Source organism: Mytilus edulis, chromosome 1 (genome assembly GCF_963676685.1).
Source record: "Mytilus edulis chromosome 1, xbMytEdul2.2, whole genome shotgun sequence".
Taxonomy (NCBI): Eukaryota; Metazoa; Mollusca; class Bivalvia; order Mytilida; family Mytilidae; genus Mytilus; species Mytilus edulis.
Window position 1 is genome coordinate 92,902,712 of NC_092344.1, and position 27,421 is coordinate 92,930,132.

The window sequence follows — 27,421 nt, forward strand, 5'->3', positions numbered from 1 at the left end:
GGAGAAATCAAAATTTTCGGTGCCGGCATTTACCGACAACCCTATTGTAAAATATGTTTTCTATACGAAAATGGAATTATCTAAATATGTTCCTAAAACTGAATTTAACCTTTCACTACAAGAAAGGAATTGTCTGAAGAATCTAAAACACGATGAAAATATCATCATTCTTAAAGCAGATACAAACAATGTAACAGTCATTCAAAATATTTCTGACTACCTAAAAGAAGGTGAAAAACAATTGAATGATAACATACGTTATGAACAAATCCAAGAGATAAATCTTAAAAACACTCAGAAAAAGGTATATGAAATAATTTACAAAATGAAAGAAGAAAACTGTATCGATGAAATATCTTTCAAATACATTAAAAATGAACAAAATTATATAAAAACACCTTTTGCATACTTCCTTCCTTGTTTTACAAAGAAAACCGAAAAATTCCAATATCTTCATAAAAACTCAAACCATCCCATCTCAAACTTTAAATCTTTTATTATAGGCGAAGGCATTCGTATATTTAGAAACACCAACAATGAAAGTGAATTTCAAACCAGAAAAAATCTCTTTATTGAAAAACTGTTAGTAAGAGGATATAAACGGAAATTGGTAGAACAAATTCTATCAAAAATCAAAGACAAATTAAATTAAAGAAAAAGAACAAAGTTGAAAATAAATACAATGTATCATTCATTACAAATAATCATCCTCAAGCAGAAAAACTTCAAAAATTATTCAGGAAATACTGGCATCTTATTAAAACGGATTCTACAATAGGTGCTTAATTCCACAAAGACCTATCAATAGGTTTCAAAAGAAACAGAAACATTGGTGAATTAGTTAAACGAGCTATAAAATAATTTATCTAAACCTCACAGTTCCTACTAAACAATTAACTGTGCGGAACTAATTAATGACCATCATGTAAACAACACATGTGAACTGATATTCTTCTGAGGACAAATTCGTACTCTGAAACTATTTATTAATTAATTAAACATTGGTTGAAAAAATTAAGAAAAAGAAAAAAAAAAATCAAAAAGTGGAATTATTAAAAACACAATTCAGAAACGGTTTAAAATATTTAAAAGAAAATAAAAAAAGAAATAAATTAGAATGAAATTCAAAATAGTGTGGCTGTGGCCATTGATTGACACATTAAATTCATCCATTGACTGGGACAATTTAGGTGAACGTTTGTATGTAACGACCATTGCTCACTGTATACTTTTAAAGACACTTAAACTATGGGGTCACCAAAGGTTCTCAACACCTTAATAAAGAAATTCGAAAAAAATTAATCAGAAATAACACGATGTTTTGATTTATATCAATTATACAAATCAAAACATAAAGGTTATTCCTGATTAATTTTTCGAATTATTTTATAATTAAAGGCGTTAAGAAACCTTTGGTGACCCCACAGTTTAAATGTCTATCGTAGGTACGTCGTGAACAGTGGTCGTTACAGACAAACGTTCACGCAAATTGTCCCAGTCAATGGATGAATTTAATATGTCAATCAATGGCCACAGCCACACTGTTTTGAATTTTATTCTAAAGTAAAATAGAAATCAATAAAAAATCAAAACTAAACAAATCAAAACAAAAACAATAGGGGTGGTCTCTGATGAAGGTTTCCCTGGAATAAAAACATTTCCGAAATAACCCGAAACATTGCGTACATAGCACAGTATCAATGTAAGGCCAGAGATATGATTCGCACCTAAATGGGTGGATATTGGATCAATTTCTATGAAATTATTAAATAAATAATTTCGTTACAATTATTGTTGTTATTTATATACCACTGCTAATTATTTATGTTTGCTTAACAAATAGCAAAAAAGGTTTGAGTTTAGGCATGGTTCTAATAACCAGGTGTTATACATGTATCATCGAATCATACAAAATTTTAATAAACTATTTGATCACTACAGATCATTACTTAGGGAAAATCTTTCAAATATATAAAGATGTGTAAATTTTATCACATAACAAAGTATCGGAGAAAGGTCAAATGTTTTCTCAACAGTTTAAGACAGTGAAGTAGATATATACTCTTTCAGCGAAACATCCTGTAGACAATAGTAGTGAGTTTTGCTGAGATTGGTTTATAGACACGACTATTTACAAAAGTTTTACATTCAGTCATAAATTGGGGCGGGGCGGGGGGGGGTCATAAATAGTTTACCTATACCTTTTGACGTGCATTAAATAACACATATAGTCTGTCCTATACATTTTGACATTCAAAACATATCCAAGGTTGTCTGTTCTATACCTTTTGACACGCACACAATGTCAAAGGTTGTCTATCCTATACCTTTTAACTAGCGTAAAATGTGAAAGGTGGTCTGTCCTATACCTTTTGACGTGCATAAAATGTCACAGAAAGTCTTTCCTATACATTTTGACATACCATAAAATGTCAAAGGTTGTCTGTTCTATACCTTTTGATATGCATAAAATGTCAAAGGTTGTCTGTCCTATACCTTTTGACTTGCACAAAATGTCAAAGGTTGTCTGTTCTATACCTTTTGACATGCACAAAATGTCAAAGGTTGTCTGTTCTATACCTTTTGACATGCACAAAATGTCAAAGGTTGTCTGTTGATTACATTTCAAGGTTCACGAAATGTCAAAGATGGTCTTTTGTATACATTTCAACATAAAAAGACATCAAAAGGCGACGAAATATTATCTGTAGAAGAAGGTAGTCTTTTGATTGTATTTCATTATACCCCCCAAAAGTCAATCAAAAGATGATTTTCCATGCAGTGTTAATTATGATTTTCTTGCAAGGGAATACATATCACTTTTATATCTGTCAATGAATATCTGTTAAATATCAGGAGAGATATGTTTTAATTTCGATTTTTTTTATATATTTGTTGAAGGACATAAACAAATATCTTTCATGGGATAATTTGAAACTTGAACATCTTTTTCTATTTTTATATCTTTACATTGTATTAATGATCATCTGAGCATAGGACAAACACAAAATGTACACAGAAAAATATCGTTGTTAGTAAAGCAAAGTTTTGCAACAATTGAGTTTAACAATACACTCAACATATTTGAACTTTGGGGGTTCATGTTTACTTCTTAACTGTGAAGTATGAATCACAACACATATTTAAAACTTAAGATAAGAAAAAAAACAGATTTTTTTATATGGAATAACCAGCAAACATCTCTGCAGACAATTATCATTGTATAATTGTCGATTGATTGTCCTATTTGTTTCCTTGGTACGAACGCTTTCCAAAAGCAAGGGATATATTGAATTAAGTTTCATGATGCATTTCACAGGCGACACATAACATTACTGCATTATAGTGACAAGACTATAATTTATTTTACTTTGTTATAATTCCAGGGTCCAGACATCCACTTCCTCGATGATATGTTTGAGTGTTTTGATAATGACATAATTTAACTCATACATATATGGACAGTCAATTCTAAGTATATGTTTCCTGAATGTGACCTACCGAATTAGACTATTTACCGGATTTGTTATCACATAAGCAACACGACGGGTGCCGCATGTGGAGCAGGATCTGCTTACCCTTCCGGAGCACATGAGATCACCCCTAGTTTTTTGGTGGGGTTCGTGTTGTTTATTCTTTAGTTTTCTATGTTGTGTCGTGTATGCTGTTGTTTGTTTGTCTTTTTCATTTTTAGTCATGGCGTTGTCAGTTTGTTTTAGATTTATTAGTTTGACTGTCCCTTTGGTATCTTTCGTCCCTCTTTTGAAAATAATGAAATTGTACAATGACTTTTTGCTTAATATGCAACTCCTTTAACATTGGATAAGGCTGTTCTGTAATGGTTTATTTGGTTAAAATGCTTATGGTCCAGTCGGTTGGATTTCCTAACCGATTCAAAAGAAAGTAGTTTACAGAGTTTTAATTTGGGTTTTATTTTCCAACAAAGACATTATTACAAAAAAATTAGACTTAGAATAATGCAACATCCGTTTTATATGTTTATATCTTCGGAGATGATTTAGCTTTTTGTAATAAATCCAGCGTCATTTATGAGCCTTTTGTAGACGATGTGTTGTACGTATGCATTTACCATAAGCATAGGTATTACCATAAGCATGGTATCTTTAGTAAGTTTTTTACATTTGAAAATGCCTGTACCAAGTCAGGAATATGACAATTCTTGTCCATTCGTTTTTGATGTGTTTTTGTCGTTTGGTTTTGCCATGTGATTATGGACTTTCCGATTAGATTTTCCACTGAGTTCAGTATTTTTGTGATTTTACTTTTTGATTTGCATTACGTCATTAAAGTATCACATGCTAAGTAGTCAGCAGATTTGCGGTGACATATCATTGCTACAATCCCTTTTCTACTTAAATGTACTATTGAATCATTCCAAACACTGAGATCTTTTAAATAGTTTAACTAATTTGTGTAACACCTGCTTTTTTGTCGACAGCAAATTAACAAGTGTCCGATACGGGAATTCAAAAATTCTGATTCAAGCTGATACAGGAATTCCAAAATCCTGATTCAAGCTCTATCTATGGCCATGCCAAATATGGCAATGAGCTACAGGCTGCAACACCCACGCATCCACACAAATATTTTATTGAATTAAACCAGATTATTGAAAATATATTTTTTTTATAATCTCTATTATTTGGTTAAAATGCTTATGGTCCAGTCGGTTGAATTTTTTAACCGATTCAAAAGAAAATAGTTAACAGAGTTCTGATTTGGGTTTTTTTTCAACAAAGACATTGTTACAAAAAAAAAATAAACTAAGAAGAATGCAACATCCGTTTTATATGTTTATATCTTCGGAGATGATTTTGCATTCTGTAATAAATTCAGCGTCATTTATGAGCCTTTTGTAGACGATGCGTTGTACGTATGCATTTACCATAAGTTATTACTATAAACATGGTATCTTTAGTAAGTTTTTTACATTTGAAAATGCCTATACCAAGTCGGGAATATGACAATTCTTGTCCATTCGTTTTTGATGTGTTTTTGTCGCTTGGTTTTGCCATGTGATTATGGACTTTCCGATTAGATTTTCAACTGAGTTCAGTATTTTTGTGATTTTACGTTTTGATTTGCATTACGTCATTAAAGTATCACATGCTAAGTAGTCAGCAGATTTGCGGTGACATATCATTGCTGCAATCTTTTTTCTACTTAAATGTACTATTGAATCATTCCAAACACTGAGATTTTTCATCCAAGGCATCGATAACATAAGCCATATGTATGCACGGCTTTCAGTGAATTTGAGATATTTAGTTATCTTCGTCTGGCATTCCATGCAACCGATTCTTGCTCCATTGAAGGGTCTTATGTAGACTACACACATATCTAGAGTGATGAACTATCATACTGATCGTTATAAAAAAAAAATATAGAAAAAAAGCAATAAGGGGAAAACATAAAGAATGCAGTTAATCATATCGATAAATAACACTTCCATGTGTAAATCCTACTTTTCATTGCTGGATTCGTTTTTGTACGAGATACCCGTTGATGACAAGGTTTATTCCCGATTGTCCCACTTTTTAAAATTTTGGAGTTCTGATTGTCCCACATAAAAAGTTCTGATTGTTCCATATTATTTTATGAAGTAAAATTTTCTTAAATAGACAAGGTAACTGTTGTTTGTTTGCTAAATAAACAGGAATTAATTATTGCACATTTAATATCAATTTTATAAAAGTATGCACAAAAACTTTTGTTAAATCATTCGATTAATCCATTTTTTATTAAAAAAATATTTTCTTTCTGACTTATGAACTTATTGAAATATATCAACAATGTTACGTTATTTTTAAAACAAATGTCAATACCGTAATTTTAATTTCATTTTCTCTATAAAAGTTGTAAATGAATTTAGAAATAATGCATGCAATTAAAAAAAAGAACAGGTATAAGATAAAAAAAAAAAAATACTGAACTCCGAGGAAAATTCAAAACGGAAAGTCCCTAATCATACGGCAAATCAAATGATCAACTCATTTATATTGTACAATTAACACAAACTTCTTGATGGAGAAAAGTTTTCACTAGTCTTTGCAAATTTTACAAAGGAAGTCAGGGGATTTATTACAATATTATCTGCACTATTGAAGACTGCTAACACCGAACGTCATGCAATGGTACACTATGTGCATTCCATGTGATGATGGTTTACATGTTGTTTCCTAGGTCTTTGTATCATGCAGAAAAATATATATCGTCCAGTTTTTTTCATAAACTTGTTAAAATATAGGCTTACAAATTGTCGACGAAACCTGTTTAAATTTACATGACAAAACCATTAAAATTCCATATGTGTTTCCGTTTGATTTTTAATCTACCAATGTTATGCATTTTTAATAAAACCGTATCGCATATAATATAGGATATCAATGAATTAAGTCATCTAAATTAAAACGTTTATTTATCGAATATGTGTTAGCTTGTATCAAAACAAGTTTCTAAAAAATGAGACGATATATTTTTGTATTTGATTTTAAAGAATATTGCTATATAAATGAGAATATATTGTAGTTTAGCAAGTAACAATATAACAACAGATAACCAAGATAAATGCTACATCTATATCTTTATATTTTTTCACAGATAGATAACTCCTCTTTGGTCGGTGGAATCATCTTTTAATTATTACTTAATTTAGATAAAATATTCGATTTAAAATTTCAAAAGTAGCGAGGAAATAAATTAACTAAATTCTTCATCCTTGTGGAAACGTTCAAAAAGAAAGAAAGAATTTAATACATATTAATAATAAAAGGTGGGATCGAGAAGATTTTCAAATTTCTTATATTTGCAAACATTTGTGTAATTATTATTTCAATATTTCTAAAATCTAAAACCTTTAATATCAATTAAGACCGTTTTGTTAAGCGACATCGTTTTTAGTTTGCAATGTAAACATTACAACAACAACAAAAAACAATTGCTTGAATTATGACTGTAATTATTTATGCTGCTATTTGGTCTTTCTGACATAAATATTTAAGTATTAAATTGTCTCTTGTTTATCTGTAGATAGAAAAGGGTGAAAGGCTACATTTGTGATCCCTTAAATTCGAAAATCAAAAAGTGTTATAATTCTACCAAATAAAATTCTTCAGGTGGTTATTAGTCTTAGTTTGTAAGACATACGCATATATATTTTATCAATTTGGTAATGGGGCATCTTACATTTAGTGCATACATTTAACAGAAAACAAAATATGAAAAATGGCCTCATTTTGAGACACTGTCATTGATATTTAGATATAAGCAACTGAGTCACTCGAAAAAAAAATAGTTTGCTACAAAATGTATTTAACAAAAATTTTAATGCATGTAAATATCTTTTGGGGTGAAACTGTTGCTCATTTATATTCTATCCTATATTTCAACTATTCGTGAAATAGCTATTCCAGCTCCCTAATATGTAAAATAAAACATGTTTATGACACCATAGTGATATAATATGTGACCTTTCTGTACCAAAGTGTCAATATGATATCAATCTGTTCCTTTATCGTACGCATTAACATAGTTTTGTTTGGCTTGAATAAGTTAACTATTTCTGTAATTTCAAAGGCTTAAATAATGGCTCTTATCATACCTCTTCATTTAACCAGCAAATATAAACAGATGTTTCGGTGTGAGCCAAGGCTCCGTGTTAAAGGCCGTACCTTGACCTATAATGATTTTCGTTGATAAATTGTTATTTGAATGGAGAGTTGTCTCATTGGCACTTATACCACATCTTCCTATATCTATAGATCGTTACTTATACATATACTTTTTATTTTTGCAAAAATATGTTATGGTTATTTGGCATCAGTACATGTTTTAAATAACTAATTGATGAGTGAAAATAACAAGATAAGTGAACATAACAATTTATATGTACATGTGTATGGAAGAATATAAATGCATTATCTAATGACGAGATCTAATTTTTGAATTATCAATTATATTCATGTACACATACAGAATTAATTAATTTAAAACACCAAATAATCAGACAGATAATCTCATGGTGTTAGAACAGTTTTTTATCTGGTGTTTATTTTTCTTGTTGCAGTCTTGACGCTCAAAGATAAAATAATTAAGTTGAGGTCCATCTGTAGTTTATTCATAAAATAAATAAACTCCACAGTTATAGTTTAAAAAAAACGCATCCAAGCAGTCCATACACAGTCATCTCAGTACCAGAATCTATGAAAAACGGGACTATATTAATTATGAAATTATCAATTTCCCCCACCTAAGAAGCAATATACTAACTTTACCTGCATATGGGATATACATTTCCCAACTAATTCGGTATTCGAGAGCGTGCAACTATTACTCATACTTTGTAAAACGTCACCAGTGTCTGCGCAGAATGTTGATGAACCAGGGGGATGTCTAAGAACGTCTCGTCCTTTTTTAGAAGGTTATCGGAAGGTACCAAGACCTTGTTGATAAATATTCCGTATGTACTTCATAAATAATACACGACGGTCTTGAAGTAGATGTTCCGGGTACTGACGTTGTTTATCATCTTAATTACGTGTTATATTATTCTATTTGTTTTTATGAATATTACTTTTACTGTTTAGTCTGTTTTCATTGATATCCAATTGATGTGACCTGTACTTATACATCCCGTCATTGTATTACCGGTAATGTTATATGATAATTGTTTGTATTCCTGTCTTTCGTTTTTGCTAAAAGAGGGACGAAAGACACCAAAGGGACAGTCAAATTCATAAATCTAAAACAAACTGACAACGCCATGGCTAAAAATGAAAAAGACAAACAGAAAAACAATAGTACACATGACACAACATAGAAAACTAAAGAATAAACAACACAAACCCCATCAAAAACTAGGGGTGATCTCAGGTGATCCGGAAGGGTAAGCAGATCCTGCTCCACATGTGGCACCCGTCGTGTTGCTTATGTGATTACAAATCCGGTAAATAGTCTAATTCAGTAGGTCACATTCATGAAAGGGAAGGGGATTGTAGTTACTTACGACGTAAGGAACATATCTGATATCATTTGTGAAACGGTTATTCCATAACGGTCAACCAACTCGTGATGGCGTCCGTAAAATTTTCGAAGGGATGATTTCAACTTCACCATTTGGAACTCTTGGTTTAATAGCTTCCTTGTGAGCAGTAACCCTCTATCAATAAAATCATGATAGGAAATGCAAGCACGGGAATATCGTATCAATTGGGAGATATATACCCCGTATGCAGGTGCTGCTGGAATGTTGCTACTTAGAAATGGAAAGTTCACAATTGGAAAGCTGAAATCATCTCTTTTGTCGTAAAGTTTTGTTTTCAACCGACCCTCATTGTCAATTTCTAGATGTAAGTCAAGATATGAAGCCGACTTAACTGTATCTGTAGTATCCTTTATCTCCAATTCGATGGGATAGATGCGTTCCACATAGTCACCAAATTTTGAATTCTTAAGTGAAAGAACGTCATCTATATAGCGGAAAGTAGAGTTAAAGGATATTGCTAACTTCTTATCTTTCTTCCTTAGAAGTTCCTGCATGAAGTCAGCCTCATAATAATAAAGAAACAAGTCGGCAAGTAGAGGGGCACAGTTTGTTCCCATTGGGATGCCGACAGTCTGTTGAAAAACACGTCCTCCGAACGTTACAAATATGTTGTCAATCAAGAAATCAAGCATCTTGATATTATCGGTTTCAGATAATTTTTTGTTTGAATCAGAGTGATTCTTTACAAAGTATGATTTATCCCTCCTTAAGACAAGATACTTGTATCTACGATGGCCATTCTTTTTTATGAAGCAAAGTAATACCAACTCTTTCAATTTGTCTTTTAATTTGGAATGTGGAATACTTGTGTAAAGAGTAGAAAAGTCAAATGTTTTAATACTGTTACAAGATGAAAGAGAGTTAGATTGTATGTACTCTAAAAGATCTTTGGAATTTTTAAGTATCCACATCTGATTCACGCCACCTCTAGAATAGGCAGTTTCACAATAACTTTGAAGCCCGTCTTTGATTGCTGATAAAATAGGTGTTAATAATTTAGAAAGAGGTTTCGTGGATCACTTGGAAGAATGTGCTTTTGTCTATATGCCTTTTTGTGTTTCTTTGATACATATGACGTGGCTTTGTACTTATACATTTCGTCATTAGGTTATTCTATGATAATTTTTGGTTTCTTGTCTTTCATTTTTGTTAATGTGTATTTTCTAAATGCCTTTTTGTGTTTCTTTAGCTAGCTATTAAACCAGGTTTAATCCACCATGTTCTACATAAGAAAATGCCTGTACCAAGTCCAAAATATGGCAGTTGTTATCCATTCGTTTGATATGTTTGAGTCTTTGATTTCTACATTTGATTAGGGACTTTCTGTTTTAGAATTTTCCTTGGAGGTCAGTTTTTTTGTGATTTTACTTTTTTCTCTAAGTTTGTGTATTGTGTGCATTCTTTTCTTTTGTAGAACCATCGGCGAATCGCACACTTTCACTACAGCCTTTTAATTCACATATTTACATCTTTTAAAAGATTTACAATAACAAGGTGATGTCAATGTTATGTCATGGTTGGTCTGTGGATAATCGTTTGATAAATTCAACATCTATCACCTCTAGCTACAATTGCAATTCCCGTCTTATTTTTACAATACAATCTTAGTCTCTTTGAGTTCAGGACTTTTCGTACATTACTTTTATCTTATTTGTTTATTTCTTATTCGAACATTAGCGAGTTTATATTACTAATGGCTTCTTTTATTGTTCTTATGACCTAATTTATCACTTTCTTGTCTTTAATGTCTGCCTCTTTTCTTTGATATTATTTTTCTCTAAAGTCTTCATTTTCAGAACAGAAAAAAGGTTTTCATCATGTTTCCTTGTATACTTGTGCTCTTTGGAATTCACCTGTATCTTCATATCCATCTAGAATTTACATTATCAAAATTTACATCTTTTAAAAGATTTACAACAACAAAGTGATGTCAATGTTATGTCATGGTTGGTCTGTGGATAATCGTTTGATAAATTCAACATCTATCACCTCTAGCTACAATTGCAATTCCCGTCTTATTTTTACAATACAATCTTAGTCTCTTTGAGTTCAGGACTTTGAGTTCAGGACTTTTATCTTATTTGTTTATTTCTTATTCGAACATTAGCGAGTTTATATTACTAATGGCTTCTTTTATTGTTCTTATGACCTAATTTATCACTTTCTTGTCTTTAATGTCTGCCTCTTTTCTTTGATATTATTTTTCTCTAAAGTCTTCATTTTCAGAACAGAAAAAAGGTTTTCATCATGTTTCCTTGTATACTTGTGCTCTTTGGAATTCACCTGTATCTTCATATCCATTTAGAATTCAAATTATCTATTTTCATTTGTTCTTTTGTGTGATCATCAATTAATCTTTCTTTGTTTGATCACGAAGGTTCAGTTATATTTCCTCGTGATCTACTTGTACATTACGTTGTACACGTATTAGATAACTTACTGGAAAGCTTTGAGTGAGTTTCTATAATGTTTAAGACATCTTTTGTGTTTATGATGAATTCAACTCCTTTCTATCTGTTATCAATGTTAAGACAGTGATTGCATATTTCCTTCTTTAGGGTGTTTGTGAGATTGTTTTTCAATATGTAAAATATTTTCTGAAGGCTTAATGTCTTTTTATCTCCGTACAATTAATTACAAAATCTGAATTCAAGATACCCTCAAAATGGTCATTTCAAATAGATAATCTTTCCAAGGACACAACTTAGTTATTTTTATATTAAAAAAAATATCCACACAAGTTGTACATCCAGATTCCTCATTTAATTTTAAATATTTTGAAAACAGTCTTTATCTATGACATATTCAATAAACAAAAAGGACAGAGGGACTAATTTTCATTGCGGTTTATCAATAATTTTCCGTTTGAAATGTTGAAAGAAAAAAGACACAAATGTAACTGTCTAATTTTGACAAAATAACCTCCTGTATCTTTATGGGCCGAGGAAAACACTCATCAAAGATACACCTTTTAATTTAATTTCGTATACTATACATACATTTCTGTAATTGTTTCTAAATAACTAAGGTGTAGTATATTATCAATATAAATTAAAACTATTATCTTTATCATGTTTTACAAAATTTGTGAACAAAAATCATGTCTAATCACATGATGATATTCATATACAAGTTTTATGAACAGTTGTCTTTCACATATTAATATCATGTTAAGATTTATTAAAATATACAACTTCTCATAATATAAAGCTCTTTAAGAAATCACGAATAGGATCAGTATACATAATTCTTTGTGATGTCAGTAGTGTTTTGTGTAAAATATGACCATACGATTTAAAGAAGAAAAATAGAAAAATGATATACTATAGCATAAACATATCTTAATGGCAAGTTTGTTTTCAAGCTCAATGTCCTTGATACATGTTAGCACAACAAGAAGGTGACACAAGTACAGTGACAATAAAAGAAAAGAGGGACGAAAGATACCAAAGGGACAGTCAAACTCATAAATCTAAAACAAACTGACAACGCCATGGCTAAAACTGAAAAAGACAAACAGAAAAACAATAGTACACATGACACAACATAGGAAACTAAAGAATAAACAACAGAATATTCACTTAATTGAAATATAAACATATCTCATCCATTTATATATCAACAGCTTTCAATTGAAGTATGTATCTTTCAATCCTTGCCACTCTCCAAACTGGCATTACATACATAGGATGGCTGGCTGTTAAATATATAAAAAAATGTTAAACGTATGTTCATATTTTAAGATAAATACTTTAACCGAATGATAGATCAAAAGAAATAGTTATAGCATATAGTTTATGTTTCCAACATTCAATGAAATATATAAATTTGGAGATATGCCATTGTTTGAAATAGTCATAACAAGTGGCCATTACTTAAAGTTTTCAGTTCATATGGCACTCTTACGTGTTAGTCACGTTAAGATTAAACGATAATATCTAGTAAAGTGAAGATTAAACGATAATATCTAGTAAAGTGATTAGTAAAAATGATGGAAATTCGAATGGGAGTAAGTATGTATACATGTAAATTTTATGGTGATGGCATATCTATGTCAGTCTTTGTTAAAGTGTTTTTGTTTCAACATTTCTAGACTTAGCATCTATGCATAGCTAGTAATTCAGTCAGGAATTTCGTTACCGTTGGATACGTTAAAGCTTTGTGAAATTCCTTCTTGGTACTAAGGTTTGTTTGGATGTTTGACTGTAAAAATCTGATAACATCCTTATGTTTACAGTGATGTTGGGTATTGAGACGACAAATCAAGATACGATCCGTGTTCAATAATGTCCTCATTCCTGAAGGATATGCATTTCATATTGTAAATTTTTTTTATATATTGTATCGAAAGAACTACACTTAATTTCTTTTTTTAAAATGATATCCCTAACAAAACATGCAAAACTCTAGTTAATACCACTGGTCATTGTTGGTAACATCCTGTCGATATTTAAACTTTTTGCATAAACGTGGAAATGTTTTCTCAGAATGAAAATGAAGTCTTTACATTTAATTCAATTGCACTGTTTGGTATTAAAGTTTTATAATTATGGTCTTTAAATTTGAAACTGGGCTTTGCACTAGCTTTTATAAACTGTGAATACTCTTTAAATGGTATTTTGTGTCTTTTTATCTACATGTTGGTTGTTTTAATACTTTATCTACATGTTGGTTGTTTTAATACATTGTACCAATTTGGTGACTCGGTTCTTTTCCAACTGTTTTTTTTAATAGTTTTTCGTAATAATTAAGGTCCTGTGTATGGGGAACATTCTATATGTGTCGGTACCAATTAACGTCGTAATCTTAAATCATACCAATAGCATACGGTGTCGTCAACCGATTAATATTAAGATTATAACACAATGTTGTCTGCTGTACCCCTATTTTTGACATTTTTACCTGTTATGTATGTTTGTTTTGTTCACGCATCGTTGTCAATATAATGAAATTTGATGCGACTGTCATACAAGTGAGTGGTTCAGCTTGCAATATAACCAGGTTCAATTCACCATTTTCCACATAAAAACATGCCTGCACCAAGTCACAAATACGACAGTTGTAATCCATTCGTTTGATGTGTTAGAGCTTTTGATTTTGCCGTTTTATTAGGAACTTTCCATTTTGGATTCCTTGGTGTTCAGTATTTTTGTGATTTTACTTTTTTTCCATCACATATTGGAACACGATATTGAAATTTTCATTTTGTAAGGATATATGATGACCTGAAGCTATTGTTAAACATCGATTGTTTATCACTGGAACTTTATGGGTGTTTTTTGTGGTTGTATATTTTGGAACTGTTCTTTAATTTAAATAAACCTTACTTCTTTCTTAATTCACAAATCATTTACATACACATCAGTAACTGTTTATTGCAAACACTGGAAAAATCCACAAACAAACAAAAACCAAATAACAAAGGTAGAGCATATACAAAAATAATAACATTAACGTTACTGTTAAATTGTTAGTCAGCAATCAATGTCAAGCGTCTTAGTGAAAATATATATTTTAGAGGTGACGTGAAGCAGATATGGATTCTAAAGAAAAAATAAATGAATAATAATAATCTAAGACTCTTTATTCTTCAATATTATTAAAACATTTGACTTGTCTACCCTTTACACAAATATTCCCCTTTCCAAACTAAACGACAAACTGAAAGAACTAGTCCTGCGTTGTTTTATAAAACTAGAATGGCCAACATGGATACACATTTTTATGTCTCAGTGAAAAAAATCAAACTTTCATTAAAATAAAGCTAACATAGACAAACACTTCATGTCTTAGTGAAAAAAATCAAACTTTCATCAAAATACAATCTTTGAAACTGATGGTATCAAGATCCATTTCCTATCATAGTTTCCATGATGAGAGTTGATGTCCAAAAGAAACCAGTTCTTAGTGGTGAAGTGAGGGACGTCACATCGAATTTGTAATTATACGAGAAACAATACGGGTGCCACATCCTTTTAGCGCACTTTGGATAACTACCGGTTTGTTTCGGTGGGGTTCGTGTTGCCCAGGCTTTAGTTTTCTATGTTATATATTTAATGCTGCAGTTTATCTTCTGATCATGCCACGGTGTTATCAGGTTTTTTTTTCATGTCCTTTTCGGAGCACCTGAGATTACCCCCAGTTTTTGGTGGGGATCGTGTTGCTCACTCTGTAGTTTTCTGTGTAGTTTCTTGTGTACTATTATTTGTCTGTTTGTCTTTTTCATTTTTAGCCATGGGGTTTATTTTCGATTTATGAGTTTGACTGTTACTCTGGTATCTTTCGCCCCTTTGGTATCTTTCCACTTTCATATTTCCATTGTTTCTTTCTGATTTTTTGTTTGTTTGTTTGTTTGCTTGCTTGCTTAGTGTTTGCTTTGTTTTAGGTTTTTTGTTGATTCAATAGTATAGTCTTTGTGTCTATTAAGTTCGTTTTGGTTAATGAGGTATTTTAAATTAGAGATGGACAGCATAGTACAGAGTTATGGAAGCTGGCTGGTATATATGTTTTGGCAGTGAAACCGTATAATCCATTTAGTTTTTCCCTGCACTCTGAGCTTGGGTTATATCTTTCAGTATTTTAATAGTTTCATTTACTCACCAATGTACAAGAAAAGTACCGTAACTGTCCACAATCAGAATTTTTCCATTTATATGCCTCTGTCAATCGAAGTAAAGTACAATCATCTAAACCCGTTGGATATCCTGTAGCCCAGTTTGTGTAAACTATATCATATGGAGACGAGTTATTTCTTGCATCATACTTGAAGTCAATGGATCTCCGAACACCAATCCAAGAGTTTTTACCTGTTCCAAATGCAAAAATATAGTGGAACTTCGTTTACATAACGTTCATACTTGCACACTTGCCACACATCACAACAAGCAACTTTCAAGGGCCCCAAGCTAAAACGAAGATAAGTATAATAACCCTATCAGACTCGATCTTGAACGATGATGTGAGACATCATTTAAGTGCAAAACTTCTATCACCGAACCACTTATTTATTGTTGTGTTTTCTCAACTTTGATGAGTGTTCAGTTGAAATTTTGATAATAGAGCGTTTAACATGAAAACAGGTTAATTATATCCAAGTACAGAAGGTACAATTGGACTCCGCTTATTGGTGCAATTTATGTTTTCAAAAACTAATCTTACTACATGCTGACGCTTACACATATGCCTAGAACTGCAGGTAACCTGTGATGAGAAGGCTCATCATAAGGTGTACATTTACCACAGGCTTTCATATTATATTTTCTTTCCAATACAATTTAAAATCCTGTATAAAACATTTAATTTAAGTATTTGCTACTATATTCGCCCTGTTTAGTAGCTGATAGTTGACCCATCTTCATATTGTACTTTTAATAAAAATCAAAAGAAAAAGATCGAGGCGCTGTGTCAATCAATACAATAGTAATCGGAAAATTACAGCTGGTGCGGCTCTATATAATATATTTCTGTAAATGTCTCATCAATCGCGCCAACTATGATCGGCATTTATTTTAACATTTTCCCGAAAATACCTTCATTTATTTACTGTTGGACATATAATAAATGATCATATTTTCTCTCTTTTAAACCTGGGTACACCCACATAATAACATCCATTTGGAATATCACAAGTTCATTAGTAAAAAACTTCCAAAAATTAATGAGGTGCTTCTAGTTCCGATTTAAAAAAATGTAAAATCGATCATAGAATTTTTTTACTTTTTTTTTACTCATAACCAAATTTTACGTGGTCATTCGTACAGTATATTTCGATATTTTGTTACGTTCCCTATATTATGTTAGTCAGTGTTGGTATCGGTATCGGTGTCGGTATAAAAAAAAAAGTAAATCACAAAAATACCGAACTCCGAGGAAAATTCAAAAAGGAAAGTCCCTAATCAAATGGGAAAATCAAAATTTCAAATATAATAACAAGTGTCTGTGTAGGTTTTTCGAAATAAAGATAATGCCATCAAAGCAATATATATTTGGGCAATTGATAAAAATTAATGGCGCAAATTACTACCGGCAATTAAAATTGGCACAGGTTCCGGTACACTTATTGTTCCTGGAAGTCTATTTTGTGTTTCTGTTAATGTGTTTATGTTTAGTTTAAGTGTTTTCTATGACATTTGAATATATAAATATATACGGTACATGTTTCTGTAAAGCTTACCATTTTACAAACTTGTGTTTGGACGAAACAAAGAAATCCATAACAAGATAACGTGATGGACAAATATCAGAATTTAAAGCATAATACATTACTAATGTTCCTCAAATTTTGGGTTTAGTCGATAAACTTCAGAAAACAGCATGTTATATTAGGAGGTATATGTAGTGATATTACATTTCACACTATATGCAATTGTTCCCCTCCCGGCTCCTACGACATTGATAGGCTTAAAGTCAACGGCTGCATGTCCTATATTTACAATGTATTTAATATCTGTACGTATGAAGAAGGGACAGTAATCATGAAACTACAACGTATCGATTGTTTCTCAAATTCACTTAATACCGGTGAAATTATATTTACATCCAATATTGAAACATTTCTTCATTTTAATTTAGCTCTTTATATGCTTAACCATTAAGGTTTTAGATTTCAATAAGATTTTTTTTAAATATTTTAATCTACCTTATTCAAATAAATGCAATGTCTGATTAAAATTAAGAGTATGTGCGATTGCAGAAAAATAATCAATTTTAATCCCAGCCATTAGTTTAATATTAAACATTATGTACTTTATTGTTAATGGTAGACTTTTAAAAATTAGAAATAAATTATAGAGGAGAACAATATATCCATTTCATCAGATACAACATTCAAAAACCATATTGATATGACTCCCAAAAGTAATAAACAGTATAGTCAAACTGTTTATTTTGACAAAACATCTACGGAAACCATAAGTTTATCCTAAAAAGTAAATGGAAAAGAATGAATACGTCGTATGTTTGATAGTGAATGTAATATCATAAGATGTAAACTTAAAAACTATATAATTCCTTCTGTAGCAATTGTATCATACTTCTGTAGTAAGTCCCATGTTTGTAAAAATTTAGTAAACTATTTTCTATGTATATATTATTCATTTACGTGTGGGGGTGGAAAAATGGATCGACATAATAAAAAGGTTGACTTTATAATAGTTTCTGCTTTGCCCACTTTCATTATTTAGAAAAGTGGTAATTGATAATGAAAGTTCTATCGAATTTAAGAGAACTGATACAGAAAAATGTATCAAAATGATTTTTTTTTTATGAATTTGATACACCGTGGCTATGATATATTTCGATATAAAAAAAAAGAACAATAAAATAACACAGATACATTCAAAACAGGGGTTATGTCAATTTACCAAAATTATGAAGACTTAATTTCAATACACATACGAGATATCAAGTGTCATGATAAAAGTATATCTCGGTGAGCAATTTAAAACTATCAGAGTTTTTATAAAAATTTCTTAAACAACTTGGGTTATCTCGCTTGGAAATGTTCAATATTCTTGAACATTTATGTGGTGTTTGCTTCTCGCATCTAACATTGTAGGTATCAGTACTTTTCTTCTTTCGATCACTTCCATCGGATATTGAGCATGTAATTCATCTTCCTCGTTGTCTCTTAATTTTACCTTGACTGTTTCAAGTTCTTTATTTCTGTATTTCCTAATATTTTAGTTTAAATTTTTAGTCTGTAATTTGATTTCCATGTACAACTCGAAATTTGATGTCATCTTTAATTTCAGCATTTCACTTATGAAATATATGATTTAAGCTCAGAGATCTCGTTTCAGATTTTGTAAACCTTTCTTTAAGTTTCTAATTCTCTGGTTTGGGCTAACTGTTCTATTCAACCCCATCAAGCTTTCGATTAACTTCATCAGTTTGTACTTAGCAGAAGTAAGTATAGCTATTTTGCTGGTTTACCAATATTGTTTTTTAGGTCTGTGATGTCTCCGTCAACTCTTTCACACTAATATTCTATTTCAAACAATCTATATGTGATAGTCCATAAAGAATACATAGTTTAGCGAGCTTTAAATTTGTTTTGATTGTAGATACATTAAGTCTCTCATCTATTCTTTTAAATGTATGCAAGTCATGGTCTAGAAAAAGACGTTACTTCTCTGCTTAATTTAGATTTCATTGTTCAATTCTAATCTTTAATTATTAGAATATCAATTGAAATATGGATAGATCTTTTCTTTAAAATGTGGAAAATATTGCAAACCGTAAATGGTAATCGAAAAAGAAATTGTTTTTCACAAGATATACAGCACTTATCAAAACTAACCAATTAAATTTACACAATATGTTTTCCGAAGAAACTTGACGGCACATATAGAATAAATGATGCGTTAGAAAAACATAATTGATGCATGTACAAATGATATAAGCCATTTTATAAGTGGTTAGAAATTGAATATTAATGGAATGCTTTTTAAATATTGCACTGTTGGGGTAAAATTTAGGGTATTTTGGCCTACAAATTTGTTTAGATATGAATACATACCATGTAAAGTTTGTATTTTATCCTGAAGATAAAACCATTCATTGTAGCTCTTAACTTCTGATAGATAGCTTTCCATATCCCAACACTGTTGCTACAAATACAATGATATTTTGTGTCATATAGCATACACATTGCTGAATAAAGTGTGCATACTTTTCTAGTACACAACTGGCTAAAACAGAAATAAAACAGGTTTAAAGTATGCATACTTTTCTAGTACACAACTGCTTAAAACAGAAACAAAAACAGGTTTAAAGTAAACATACCTTTCTAGTACACAACTAATCAAAACAGAAAGAAAGACATGTTTAAAGTATGCATACTTTTCTAGTACATAACTGGTGAAAACAGAAATAAAGACAGGTTTAAAGGATGCATACCTTTCTAGTACATAACCGGTTAAAACAAAAATAAAGACAGATTGTGATCACATCAGGTTAAAGTTACTCCGCATTTCAAATATTTAGATTATAACATCCGTCTTTTGTCTTTTCCAAAATTTTGTTACGCTACACATTGTGTAGTAGTTTAAAGAACATTTGTTGTACATACCCTTACAATGAAGAATAACGGACATTGTAAGATATTTATTGGAAGTAAGCTCTCAATAGAGGTGACCTTCTTAACAAGGTTTCTAATTATGAAACTAACAGTTAATCACATTGAAAATGTTCTTTTTAGATTAAAATCACAGTGAATAGTAATCAGTTAAAGTGCAATCTAAGAAAATGTGCAGAAAAAAGTTGACATTTTTTTACATGACACTTATTGTAGAAACTCACAAAACCGAATGCCATCAATCTTCGGAACAAGTTAAAAACAACAACCGTATTTCTGATTTTGGTACGTGAATTTCCAGAGGAAACTGATCGGTTACACCTGGTTTTATAGCTTTATAGCTAGCTTAACATTTCCACGTGTATCACCGTTATTTATAATTCCGTTATATTGAAATTGGTGAGCAACACATAGAGGGGCATATACACTTATTCCCTTAATTAATACGAAGGTATGTTTATACAGCTTTTAATGTATAATGTAATTTCAATAAGAATGTATAAATCCATGTTTTGCACAAATATAATAAAAAGTAAACTACAAAAATACTGAACTCAGAGGAAAATTCAAATTGGAAAGGCTCACTTATAATTAAGTGTATTTGTTATCAAGCACCTAATTTCTTGATAAGTGTATTGCTTTTTTTGGCTTTTTTTTTTATTTATTCGTTCTTTTCAAAAAGTATTAATTATGTTAATCTATTTTTTTTATCCACATTCATTTCTTATGTCTGGTTTTACTTTTCCTTCTCATCAAATACTGTAACAGTTCAAATGCAAATCTGGCGCAGAAAACTATGTACCGTTTAAGTTGTTCACCCGTGAAGTTTTCCCGGACTTGACAAGTATTAACAAATGGAAAAAACACATACCTTAGAGTCGTCCCAAGTTACTCGATCAGTACTGATAAAGTAACATGTTTGTAAGGTGGAACTGTAATACCAACCAGATGGGCAGTTACTTGTTGATGATGAAACTGAAATGAAAGCTAGAATTATACTTGGAATTGGCTTAGGCTAGATTTGAAATTGTCGTTCATGCAAGAAGTTATTGCACGCATATTGTCATTGTCTAATTTACGTCACTATTGAGTCTCTTGTAGACGAAACGCCCGTCTGGCCTGGCGTACATATTAAGTTTGATCTTGACATATATGATGAGTTATTGCTATTAACTACACCTTTGTTTTTTGCCGTCTTTGTTAGATTAATTTTGTATGTTTGTTTGAATTTTGTAGTCAGTTGTGTTGAGTGTCTGTGATGTATGTATGTCTGTGGTGTATGTATGTCTGTGGTGTATGTATGTCTGTGGTGTATGTATGTACATGTTGTATGTGATGTATGTATGTCTGTGATGTATGTATGTCTGTGATGTATGTATGTCAGTGGTGTATTTATGTCTGTGATGTATGTATGTCTGTGATGTATGTATGTCTGTGGTGTATGTATGTCTGTGATGTATGTATGTCTGTGGTGTATGTTTACACAGTTTTTACTGCTGGGTCCCAATTATTGTCACATTAACCTACTATTTTCAATAAAACCGAGTTATAAACAACTGGCATACAGATGGAAGGTTTAGGTAGTTGCAAAACAAGGTTAAACCCATCATTTTTGTACAAAATGTTTGTACCATGTCGGGAATATGGCAAATGTTTTTTCACTTGTTCTGTTTATTTATAGCGTTTAATTTTGTCAGTATTTAACTACAGACCTTGTTTGTGAAACAACAGGTATTAGATTGCGTAAATCGTATTTTGCGCAGCTTTCCAGAATGTCTTATTATTAATGCTCTTGAACTTCGTATTGAACTTGGCATTTCAACTGTTTTTAATTCGAATTCCTCTGATGAGTTTAATATAGATAAAACGCGCGTTTGGTGTACCAAATCATAAGCTTAGTTTCTTGGATGAGGATTTTCTCACGTAAAATACTCCTGAGTAACAGGGTTGTAGGAATATAACTTTATCTTTATTTTATCTGAGTCATATGCATATATCTTGTGAGTTTCAAAGGACCGTCGGTTTTATTTGGTGTTCCTATAATTATACAATATTTTGGAAACTTGAGGTAACCTGGTTGATAAAACTTGTAATCAGGAAAAATGTTTTATTATCTCCGGTGAAAGTTATATTTCTTATATGCAATGATTCAGGCCAGTTGTTTTTGTTTTTTTGAATACATAAACATAATTTGTGCACAAATACCAAATACCAATTTGACTAAGACTAAAATGGAAAAACTGTCTTGTGTAAAGGTAAAGACTTGTTCTCATTTTTGATAAGACTGCAAGTCCTGTCAAACTATCATTATGACAGTTGACACGTTGGTTCAGAACAATTATAAAGTTTAATTGTCAAGGTCTCCAAAAGGTACAATAGCTAGCACTGTTCAGCTTGGCTATGAATTGCATCCCGTCGTTTAACAATTCCAAATTAAAAGAAATTTATATCATGTTCCCGATGAGGGTTTTATTTTCATTTTAACAGCACTTGGTCAATAACGCTGCCCGATGTCCGTCAGTGGTCTTCTGTACTGATACGTTTTTCAACAAATCTTTCTTTTTAGATTGTTCGTTCAGAAATTTAAAAATTATGTAGAAACAAAGGTTTCAACTTCCCCATTGAAAGTTTACCTGGGATGAATTTGGCTTTTGTTTTGATGTACTTTTTGATCATAAAGCTCTTCAACTGTTCCTGGGAATCATGAAGTTTCATTTTGTAGAAAACTTATCAAATACCTCCCCTGTCCCTAGATAACTATCTGTTATCCTCAGATAGATAGAATAGCATGAATAAGAATACGAAAGTTTGATCAATCAAACCGTTTCGTATATTTGGTTTAGAGAGACCACGGTAGGTATAATGTCCGGCTAGGATCGTGGTTTTTCGAGTGATTTGATCGGGCTTTTTCGAGTGTAACCACTTTTTTTCGAATGAATATGATCAAAAATGTAAACAAACAGACTTCTTTTCTAAAAAGACGTGATATAGAAGCTTGAGTTTGATATACGAGGTAATACATGATATGTTAGTATTTGAGATATAAAGATAGTATCATTCTCACATTGCTTTTTGCAAATGTTTTGTTTAAAAAGTTAAATTTAGCCATAAAATGCTTTTATTCCAAAATACCGAATAAAGCCATTTTCTTACACATATCAATGCAAATGTCGACGGAAAAGCATTCATGGAAGCTATATATCATTAGATATACAGATACTTTACAAAAACTATTGTTATTGCATTGGAAATGACATTTTTAGACTAAATTCAGTTTTTTATGTCCGGGCTTTTTCGAGTGTGTCCTTTTTTTATCGAGTGAATATACACATTTCTTATAGCTAAAAATGTTATGTGTTTACGTTTAAAAACTATAAGATAAAGGCTCAAATTAAGGACTTTCAAGGCACATGTTTTATCAAAACTTGCATTTTATCATGAAACAAGTATCGTTCATCTGTATATATTCTTTTTCTCACATCTTATAAATTGCATGTACAGTATATATCCGTGATGTCAACAATCTAGTGTGAGTGTTCCGGACCATATAAGTATTTAGACCTCACGGGATAACTATTAACTGAACAGTAAAATGTCGACTTGGAAGATAACTTCCAAAAATGTCTTAATGAACTGTTAAACAAGAGTTCAACTTTTTCCTAACTGACAAAAAAAGTCGATATGATAAAGAGTCTAATAATTGATACTAGAGACGGACAGAAAATAGATACACCCAGATTATTATAATAAGACAATTAATTGAAAGACAATGGGTTTTAACTTGTGCTGTTTTGGGTAGCCTTTGAACTATAAAATTAATACATTTCTTGTAACCGTCATTGTTATAGATAAGTTTATTGTATTATTGAATCGTTTCTAATGTATACCTATACGGTCCCAAATTGGGTTTTCCCTTGAGCAATTATTTTTTTCGCCACCTTTTTCGCAAAAACAATATATTTTTCGCCACTTTATTACTTTTTTAGCCAAGTAACATAAATATATCTTTCGTTTAAAATTTTCCTTCTTTTTTTACCCCACCCCACCTCTAAACCGTTTAGTTTTTCCCGTTTGAATGGGTTTGAACTAGTTATTCTGGGGGCTCTTTATAGCTTGTTCGGTGTGAGCCAATGCCCGTGTTGAAGGCCGTACCTTGACCTATAATGGTTTACTTTTATAAATTGTTATATGGATGGAGAGTTGTCTCACTGGCACACATACCACATCTTCCTATATCTATCATATGGTCCGACCATACGCGTACAGTTTGACCATATGAGTATACTCATATCATATGAGTATACTTATATGGTATACTCATATGATCGTGACCATACGCTATATTGTCCTAATACTCATATGGTCCGAAGCATAAGCATAGACAATTCGAATTGAGACGTACATAGATATAGGAAGATGTGGTGTGAGTGATACATATATTGTATAAGATGAGATGTATGTTTCTTCTTAAAAGAGTATACATCTTAGATATTTCATTATCTATTTGTCTTATATCTTGTATTATTTATTTCATTGTTTAATAAATGAAAACCGAAAATGACTAAATGCTACAATTGTGAGGAGGAGTCTGATTATCCAAATATAATAATTGGTCATACAGCAACTAAACACCATGATAACTTCCTTTCAATAAAAGAAAAGTGTCTAAAAAGTGGAAAATATGAAAATTAATCAAGACATTACAATGTTGTCCCTGGTGTCGTTCGAAGCACTGGACAATCTAGCTGGTGAAAGCATATAATATAAACATTTTGTATTCCTCTATCATTGCGAAAGGATCATATTTAGGCTAATGAACTATTCATTTCTTTGTTGATTTTATCTAAAAAATTTATTCAAATTTTGTGTTCAATGGCAATAAAAATGGGATGGATTAAGTGTGTGTGTTTTTAATGTATTTTTATTAATAGGTTTCTTTTATTAATCTCCGGATTTCACCACAAGAAATAGTACCTGTAAATCAAAAGTAGCATGATATGAAGTTAAAACTCATGGCCTTATTTATGTTAAAACAATAAACAGAAAACTAATATGTAACACTTAAATAAAAGACAACCACTGAGTCACAGGCTCCTTATATCATGTTTTCAAATCTAAATATCATCTCTCATTTAGAAAAAAAACACGTAAAAAAATGAACCTTTTATGTGTTGCTCTCCTAGCTACAAAATGTATCCAAAGTCAAAGATGTAGAACATATTCTATCATAACCATTTGGTAACTAATGTAATTACTGTCTCCTCCATGCCTGTCTTGAAAAAATATTAAATAAATAACAATCCTAATGCTCAGATCGGTTGTCACCGTACAACAGTTAATAACACCATATCGGAAAAACAGAACTCCTTTTGTCATAAGACACTGTCAAACATCCAAACATACTATCCACACTCATCTGTGTCCACACTTGTATGAAGTTAAAATGAATATGAGCTCCCTGTATAATGTTCTAGACACCGTTTTGTTAAGGATCAAGTTATTTCTAAATAAACACTGGAAAGTAGTTGTATATTGCTCTCCAAACAGAACACTTGCATTAAATTGAAAACTGATTCATTTTGAATTGTTTTTGATGACTTATTGGGAATATATGATATTGTCCTTCACTTAATTACAGTTATAAACTAGAAAAAAAATCATTTTTGAAAGTCTAGAATACCTTCAAATTTTCTGTAAAAAACCCGGACGATTTCACAGTTGCTCTCGAAAAAAACCCGGACAATAACAAACACTTATTTGTTTTATTAAATACAAGGAAACTGAGCTTCTTTGTTGATCAAAACATATATAGTATTCAATATAAGATGGGTAGTAATGTTAAAAACTGTTATAATTACGAAATATCCGTTAATTGAACTTATCGCATGTTTTATCACTCGAAAAAGCCCGAACTACACTCGAAAAATGGACCAAATCACTCGAAAAACCCCGATCCTAGCCGGACACTATACCTACCGTGGGAGACGTTCAATGATTATCTCAACCTCGTATTTTGGTATATTAGTGAATTTAGATCGTTCCTTTTGCATCTGCGTGCATCGCTCTCTTTTTTTCTTTTATTATTTTATTCTGTTTGCTCTGTATTGTTTTGTAGATAGTCTAGTCTTTTTGCCTTTGGCTTTTTTTCTTTTTTTTTCTTTATCATTTTGGATTTTGTAAAGGTGTAGCATATAATGTAGGTAAAAGACATTACGAAAGGTTGCGATATTAAATGTATTACTATGGGTACAACACGTGATTTGTGGAATAATTTCCATCAGGATCACTCGAAATACAACTTATTGAACTCATTAAAAGACTCAATTTTGTAATACAAAATTAATGATGACTAATTAGACACTATTATCAGCCTTTTCAGATTAAATACTAGCGTTTCGTTCTACACTCCGCGTTGGACAATGAATAAAGTATGTTAAAGGCTAGTCTGTTGGTGGTTTTGTTTTTGTGTTATATATTAATTTGGCTGTCAAACTGGTTTTTTAAAAATATATTCTAGTTTTTATAATTACCGTCATAGTACAATGTGGTTTTATCAGACGTAGAAACAATCTGCGAGGTAAAATCCCGCTTTTCATAAAGTGAGCACGTCTTTGTATTCCAATTATACACAAAAAAAGAACATTTCTCAGTCCTTCCACAAAATGCAGTACAACTTTTTAAAACATTGCTGTTTACCTCGATAAGTGGACTTGCGGTAAAACGTTTGTTTAGAAATCCCAAACAATGTCGAAAAAATGTCACATGTTTGTTAATGGAAATTACGAACGGCAGCAAAAATATCAGCAACAAGATATAAGTTAACACACTAGCAAACTCCATCTGGCAGCCTAGTGTTATTTCACTTTTTTTCAATATGTTTCGGAATATAACTGCTAATGTGTTAACATGGTTGGGCTTTTAACACGCTGCAAAAAAAATATAGATTATCAGTGAATGGAAATTTACGAGTTTTTAATTGATCGGTTTAATGGAACGTATGTTTAAACACAAACTTGTAACTGGTCAATACCTTCAATTAGAATACGTTCAATTACTTGGAAAAAGAAAGATAATATATAAATAATATAAATTGATGGAAAGACGTTCTCAAAAGATAAAAGAAAATAGAAATAAGTATGAAGCTTCAAATTAAAAAAAAAGCAGACTTATAAATTTACAATGCGTTGTCTGATAAATAATATGAATAACATGCGTTTAAAATCATTGTATTTTAGCAGGTGCTGATTTGTGCACATTTCCTTCGTTGAATAGAATTGAAA

At 31.1% G+C, this 27,421-nt stretch overlaps 1 protein-coding gene across 1 annotated transcript; it reads right to left on the reverse strand.

The window, feature by feature from the left end:
• Positions 1-12,634: 12,634 nt before the first annotated feature.
• LOC139520118 (lectin BRA-3-like) lies at positions 12,635-27,058 on the reverse strand. Its single transcript, XM_071312584.1, has 5 exons — positions 26,672-27,058; positions 21,013-21,116; positions 19,584-19,674; positions 15,665-15,870; positions 12,635-12,761 (listed from the first exon to the last, which is right to left on the reverse strand). Exons 1-5 carry the CDS (start codon positions 26,979-26,981, stop codon positions 12,741-12,743), a joined length of 732 nt encoding a protein of 243 aa, XP_071168685.1. The 5' UTR covers positions 26,982-27,058; the 3' UTR covers positions 12,635-12,740.
• Positions 27,059-27,421: the final 363 nt, after the last annotated feature.